Source organism: Vigna angularis, chromosome 6, assembly GCF_016808095.1.
Source record: "Vigna angularis cultivar LongXiaoDou No.4 chromosome 6, ASM1680809v1, whole genome shotgun sequence".
Taxonomy (NCBI): Eukaryota; Viridiplantae; Streptophyta; class Magnoliopsida; order Fabales; family Fabaceae; genus Vigna; species Vigna angularis.
Window position 1 is genome coordinate 15,584,976 of NC_068975.1, and position 6,712 is coordinate 15,591,687.

General features: G+C 44.4%; 1 protein-coding gene across 1 annotated transcript; it reads left to right on the forward strand.

The window, feature by feature from the left end:
• Positions 1-1,467: 1,467 nt before the first annotated feature.
• Positions 1,468-4,238, forward strand: LOC128197518 (uncharacterized). The gene is made up of 3 exons (XM_052879574.1): positions 1,468-3,455; positions 3,696-4,066; positions 4,174-4,238. The coding sequence occupies exons 1-3, from the start codon at positions 1,468-1,470 to the stop codon at positions 4,236-4,238; spliced, it is 2,424 nt and encodes an 807-aa protein (XP_052735534.1).
• The last annotated feature ends 2,474 nt before the right edge of the window (positions 4,239-6,712 follow it).

The following is a 6,712-nucleotide window of genomic DNA, read 5'->3' on the forward strand; positions in this document are numbered from 1 at the left end:
CTGTTGAGTGTATCCCAGTTACTACATCACTCGGGTGCAAGGACGCCTGTAGCTACACAGATTCATTCAGTCCGGATGGTCTGTCTGGTACACACATATATATATATATATAAATCTATGTTATGTTGTTACATGTGTGTGTGAATTGAAATGTTCAAATGTATATGTTGATTGTATGAATTAAATTTTTATAAGCTTACCCTTTCGTTTTCCTTGTGTTGTCCATTGTATATGTACGTTCGTCCTATCTTGCAATGATCATCCGTGTGGATGTGAGCAGAAGGCGAGGCCACTTTGGAGGAAGTGATCGAGGAAGAGAACTTAGTAGAAGTTGAAGTGAAAGCGGAGCAGTAGGACGTCGGTTTTCATTTTAGTTTTTGTCGTTCGCTTTTGAATTGGACGTTCGGTTAATTAAGTTTTGTAAAATCGTTCGTCCTAATCTCTTGTACTTCTGTACTTAAGTCGTTCGGCTTTTGCTTTTCGTTTTATTAATACGAAGACTGCCTTGATTTACTGTTAATTGTGATTAATTCTGATTTATAGTAATTACTGTATTTTGGGATGTTACATTAGTGGTATCAGAGCAGTTTTGTTCTCTTAAAGGACACTGTAGGTTATGAGTGCACTGTGTTTTTGCTGTGTGCTTATTGTGTGTTTAATGAGTTATCATTTTTAACCCTTGAACATAACTAACGTTCGTTTTCTCTGGTCCAGAGAATACATGGCACCTAGACTCCCTCCTCCACCTCAACCTAACGAGCCTGATACGTCCAACAGCACTAGGTTGTTGGAGACAGTAAGACTGCAGCAACAGAATACTACGTTAATGGAGCAGAATGCCACTCTGATGCAGCAGAATCAGAACGCCATGCAGAGTTTGAAGGCCTCTCGAGCCAACTCTGAAACGACTCAGCGACAGTTGATGGAAATTCTTGCTGCTACCAGGGGCACGTCAGGAGCGTCCTCTTCCAACGCTGCTCAACCAACTGAATGGAGTTTGGAGAGTTTCCTCCAACACCATCCGGCCAAATTCAGTGGAAAGTGCCTCCCTGACGAGGCAGATCAGTGGCTAAGAGACATGGAAAGAATCTTTAACGCCAAAAGATGCCCGGACGAGAACAGATTGGCTTTCACAGAGTACCTACTGACTGGAGAAGCTAGCCACTGGTGGGCGAGCATGAGAGCAATCTTAACGGACGCTCAAAATCCAATCACTTGGGAAGTATTCAGAAGCAAGTTTTATGAAGAATATTTCCCTGACAACGTCCGCTTTGCCAAGGAAGTTGAATTTCTGCAGCTCGTCCAAGGCGGAATGTCCGTTTCTGAGTATACGAACAAGTTCAAACACTTGGTTCGTTTTAATACGATGGCCACCAGTGAAGAGTGGCAGTGCAGGAAGTTTGAGAACGGACTGCGGAGCACTTGAAGGTTTTAATCTCTAGTCTTTGTATACGGACGTTTCCTGCCATGGTTGAGAGGGCCAAGGTTTTAGAGAAGAACATGGCAGAAGCGGAAAGGCACAAGAAGCAACAACAGGTTGTAAGGGGACCAATCGTAGCAAGGAGTAATGTCAATCAGAGGGGATCCCCTTACGCTCGTCCAAATCAGTCATTAAACACAAGCGGGTCTCAAACACTGGTTCCTATCGGACAGTCTGGGCAGCAAGGTAACGTCACATGTTTCCAATGTGGGGGACCGCATTATCGTTCGTCATGCCCTCAGCTGGTGGGCGGAAAACATTGTACTCGTTGTGGAAGAAATGGGCATTTGGAGAACGAGTGCAACTTTGGAGGACGAGCGGTAATGAGACCACCAAACGCTGGAAGGAATCAGCCAAGAGGTGGACGGGCTCAAGTAGTGGGACGAGTGTATGCTATAACTGGAGCAGAGGCAGCAAACTCAGGTAATCTTATAACTGGTGAATGCTTGCTATATGGAATGTCATGTCGTGTATTGTATGACTCGGGGGCGACTCACTCCTTCATCTCGAAGGCGTGTGTTGAAAAACTGGGAATAGCAGAGAGAGACATGCAGTTCGATTTGGTGGTATCAACCCCAGCGGCTGGAGAGCTTAGGACATCTACCGTATGCATTAGATGTCCTATTGCGGTTGAGGGGCATAGTTATAAGGTGAACTTAATTTGTTTGCCTTTGAAGGAGTTAGAAGTAATATTAGGAATGGATTGGTTGGCTGCCAATCGCATTCTTATAGACTGTGGCAAGAAGGAGTTGATTTTTCCAGAAGAAGATGAAGAAGAGTTATCAGTAACGCTCGGTCAATTAAAAGAAGACATTATGGAGGGCGCCAGCTGTTTCCTGATTATGACGCATGAAGATCAGGAATTCGGAGGATTGGTCAAAGAACGATCGTCCACTAGTGACAGTAATGGACGATCGGTTGTGGATGAGTTTGCGGACGTCTTTCCGGAAGAAATTCCGGGACTGCATCCTGTTCGTGAAGTTGAATTCACCATTGACTTGGTGACAACGGCGGCACCCATCTCAGTTCAACCATATCGTATGGCGCCTGCAGAGTTGGTTGAACTTAAGAAGCAGATTGAAGAGTTAATGGATAAGCAATTTATCAAGCCGAGCGTATCACCATGGGGAGCGCCTGTCCTCTTAGTGAAGAAGAAAGATGGCAGCTCTCGGTTGTGTGTAGACTACAGACAATTAAACAAGCTGACCATCAAGAACAAGTACCCATTGCCGAGAATAGACGACTTGCTGGATCAATTGCATGGGGCCTCTATATTTTCAAAGATTGACTTGCGGTCTGGATATCATCAAATCAGAGTTAAGGAGGACGACATCCAGAAGACAACGTTCAGATCTCGTTATGGACATTATGAATATGTGGTGATGCCATTTGGAGTGACGAACGCACCAGCAATCTTCATGGATTATATGAATCGGATATTCAGGCCGTACTTGGACAAATTTGTAGTCGTCTTCATAGATGATATTCTCATCTACTCCAAGACACAAGCCGAACACGAAGAACACTTGAGGGCAGTACTAACCGTGTTGAGGGAAAAGGAATTATATGCAAAGTTGTCCAAGTGTGAATTTTGGATGAAGGAGGTGCAGTTTTTGGGGCATGTGGTGTCGGCTGGAGGTATTTCAGTAGATCCAGCTAAGGTACGAGCGGTGTTGGACTGGAAGAGTCCTCGTTCGGTCACTGAGGTTCGTAGCTTTGTGGGACTCGCGGGCTACTATAGGCGTTTTATTGAAGGGTTTGGTAAAATAGTAGCTCCGCTTACTCAGTTGACTAGGAAGGATCGACCGTTCGCTTGGACTGATCTGTGTGAAGAACGCTTTCAAGAGCTGAAGCACAAGTTGACGAGCGCTCCAGTGCTAATTATTCCGGACACGTCCAAGCCCTTTGAAGTATACTGCGATGCGTCTCACCAAGGGTTGGGCTGTGTGCTTATGCAAGAGAAACGAGCGGTAGCGTACGCGTCTCGTCAGTTAAAGATTCATGAGAGGAATTACCCAACGCACGACCTGGAGCTGGCAGCGGTCGTTTTTGCACTGAAGATTTGGAGGCATTATTTGTACGGATCTACATTCCAAGTCTTCAGTGACCACAAGAGCCTCAAATATTTATTTGATTAGAAGGAGTTGAACATGAGGCAGAGGCGTTGGTTAGAATTTTTGAAAGATTATGATTTTGAGCTGCTGTACCATCCTAGGAAAGCTAATGTAGTGGCGGACGCTCTAAGCAGGAAGGCAGTTCATGTCTCGGTGATGATGGTTAAAGAGATGAGTTTGGTTGAGAGCTTTAGAGACCTAAGGTTGCAGTTTGAATTGGAGCCGAACAGCATCAAATGCTGTAACCTTAGAATATCCAGCAACGTTTTTTACCGTATCAAGATGAAGCAACGCGAGGACGAGGACTTGATAAAGATTTTTAGTACGCTCGGTTCAGATCGGGCCAAGGAGTTCAACACTGGAACGGACGGCTTCTTGCGCTATAAGGGCCGGACGTGCATTCCAAATGATGGAGAGCTAAAAAGGATTATCTTGGAGGAAGGACATCATAGCCTTCTTAGCATACACCCTGGTATGACTAAGATGTATCAAGACCTCCGGAAATTCTTTTGGTGGCCTGGAATGACGAGTGACATCGCTCGTTTCGTGGCTTCATGTCTAACCTGTCAACGAGCGAAGGCAGAACATCAGAGACCAGGCGGGTTACTTCAGCAGCTGGAAATTCCCGAATGGAAGTGGGATAGCATATCCATGGATTTCGTGACTCATCTACCACGCACGGTAAGGAATCACGACTCAATTTGGGTGATAGTGGATAGGCTGACGAAGAGCGCCCACTTCCTGGCAGTCAATCTGAAGATGTCGATGACCAATTTAGCTAAGTTGTACGTCAGAGAGATCGTTCGTTTGCATGGAGTCCCTTCAAGTATTATTTCTGACCGAGACACGAGATTCACATCTCGATTTTGGCAATCGATGCAAAGTGAGTTAGGAAGTAAGCTGCAGATGAGTTCGGCTTATCATCCTCAAACGGACGGCCAGTCAGAAAGAACCATCCAAACGCTTGAAGATTTACTGAGAACGTGCGTCCTAGATCACTTAGGCGCTTGGGATGAAATATTGCCGCTAGTGGAGTTCACGTACAACAATAGCTATCAGTCTAGCATTGGTATGGCGCCGTTTGAAGCTCTTTATGGGAGGAAGTGCCGAACGCCACTTTGCTGGTTCCAGGAAGGAGAGAACGTGTTAACTGGACCTGAACCCATCCAGCAAACAACCGAGAAAGTAAAGTTGATCCAGGAGAGATTGAAGACGTCCCTAAGCAGGCAGAAGTCCTATGCGGATAGAAGAAGAAGACCTTTGGAGTTCGCTGCAGGAGACCATGTATTCCTTCGACTCAATCCGATCACTGATGTAGGCCGAGCCGTTCGTCCAAAGAAGCTATCTCCCAAGTTCATAGGACCGTACCAGATTTTGAAGAAGATCGGACCAATGGCGTATGAGCTAGCCTTTCCTCCTCAATTATCAAATCTTCACTCGGTCTTCCACGTTTCTCAACTCCGGAAGTACATAGCCAATCCTTCCCATGTATTGGAGTTGGAAGACGTTCAACTACGTCACGACCGAACGCTGGAGTTGCAACCGGTTCGTGTAGATGGAAGCCGCACCAAGCTGTACAAAGGAAAGGACGTTCGTCTAGTTAAAATGGTGTGGGACGAGAAGACTGGCGATTCAACTTGGGAAGTAGAGTATGCTATGAGGGACTTGTATCCTCACTAATTTCCGGGTAAGTACTAATTTTCGAGGACGAAAATTTTTGTAGTTAGGGGGAATGTGAGACCCTAGATAATTAACATTACAAATATATGTCAAATCATAATCAATGCACACCACGTCAATGGTTCAGAGTCATTAAAAACGCACTTTGCACTGCATGCACGAGCGCCACGTGTCACGAGAGAAGCTTCCAAAATCAGAAGTGGGTGTGCAGGTGTCGACGGAGGAGACGTTCGTCCAAACGAAAGTGGATTGAACAAAACTGAGTTTTTTTGAAAATCTCTCCCACTCACCTGCACGCACTCTTCTTCTTCCTCAAAAATCTAACCTCTCATCTTCTCCACCATCTCTCTAGAAACCTTCACCTTCTCTCTACTGCAACTCACCACCCCTTTCTCCGATCAATTTTCAGAGACCGTAAGGACGTTCGCAGAACCGTGAGCTACAAATTGGACCGAACAGTTTCAAGGGCTGAAACTGGTAAGTTATCCTTCCGTAGCTCGTTCTTAGGTTTTTCTGGAAACTGAGTTTTGGGCTGCATGCAAGTGTATAGTCTAAGTATTTTGATTTTCTCATGGCTAGATTCGTTTTGGAAGATTTAAGTGATATCGAGAGTAGAAAAACATTAGTGGGCGAAGCCAAATCTTGCGTCTAGGTCAAGCTGTTTACGAATCCGGGTAAGGGAAGCTTATTGATTTAATTCATACGCTGTTGTATGTTGCTGAAAACGTATGCATGTTGATGAATGAAAGAATGAATGTATGCAGTATGAGTATGAATGCATGATGGGTGATGGTTGAGATGTATGATTATGAACATGGATATTTATGGTGTATGAAATAAATCTGTATGATGATGTTGAATATGAATTATTTAAAATGATTGTTATAAAGTTTATAAATTGAAATTTATATGAAGTATAAAGTATAAGCTGAAATGTTGAAATCTGGAATCTGTTATAGTTGAAAAATCTGAATATGGTAATTCTCTCTATGATAAATTACGCTCGTCATCGTATGGTCTTATACCATTCGGTTCCCTGAAAATGACTTAGAATGGAATTCTTTCATTTGGAAAGAACTCTGATCGAGAACGAGCGTCCCCATTTGAATTACTATGTCTGAGCGTTCGGTTCAGCTCAGCTGTATATAAATACTTTAAACATTAAAATAAGTAACGTTCGGTCTTAAACCAAGCGTTCGTCCTAAATAGCGCTCGGACTTAAACCAAGCGTTCGTCCTCAATAGCGCTCGGTCTTATGCCAAGCGTTCGTCTTAAGTAGCGCTCGGTCTTGTACCAAGCGTTCGTCATAATTGGTGCTCGGTCATCTACCTAGCGTTCGTCATCAGCGGTGCTCGGTCTTATACCAAGCGTATGCCCTAAATAGCGCTTGGTCTTATACCAAGCGTTCGTATTATTGAATAACCACTTTGATAAACTA

Bases quoted from the DNA above. Each gene is read 5' to 3' on its own strand.
- LOC128197518 (XM_052879574.1), top strand. From the start codon at position 1,468: ATGGTTGAGAGGGCCAAGGTTTTAGAGAAGAACATGGCAGAAGCGGAA. The intron at 3,456-3,695 runs GTACGCGTCTCG...GTACCATCCTAG, and splicing joins CAAGAGAAACGAGCGGTAGC to GAAAGCTAATGTAGTGGCGG. The intron at 4,067-4,173 runs GTATGACTAAGA...CAACGAGCGAAG, and splicing joins CCTTCTTAGCATACACCCTG to GCAGAACATCAGAGACCAGG.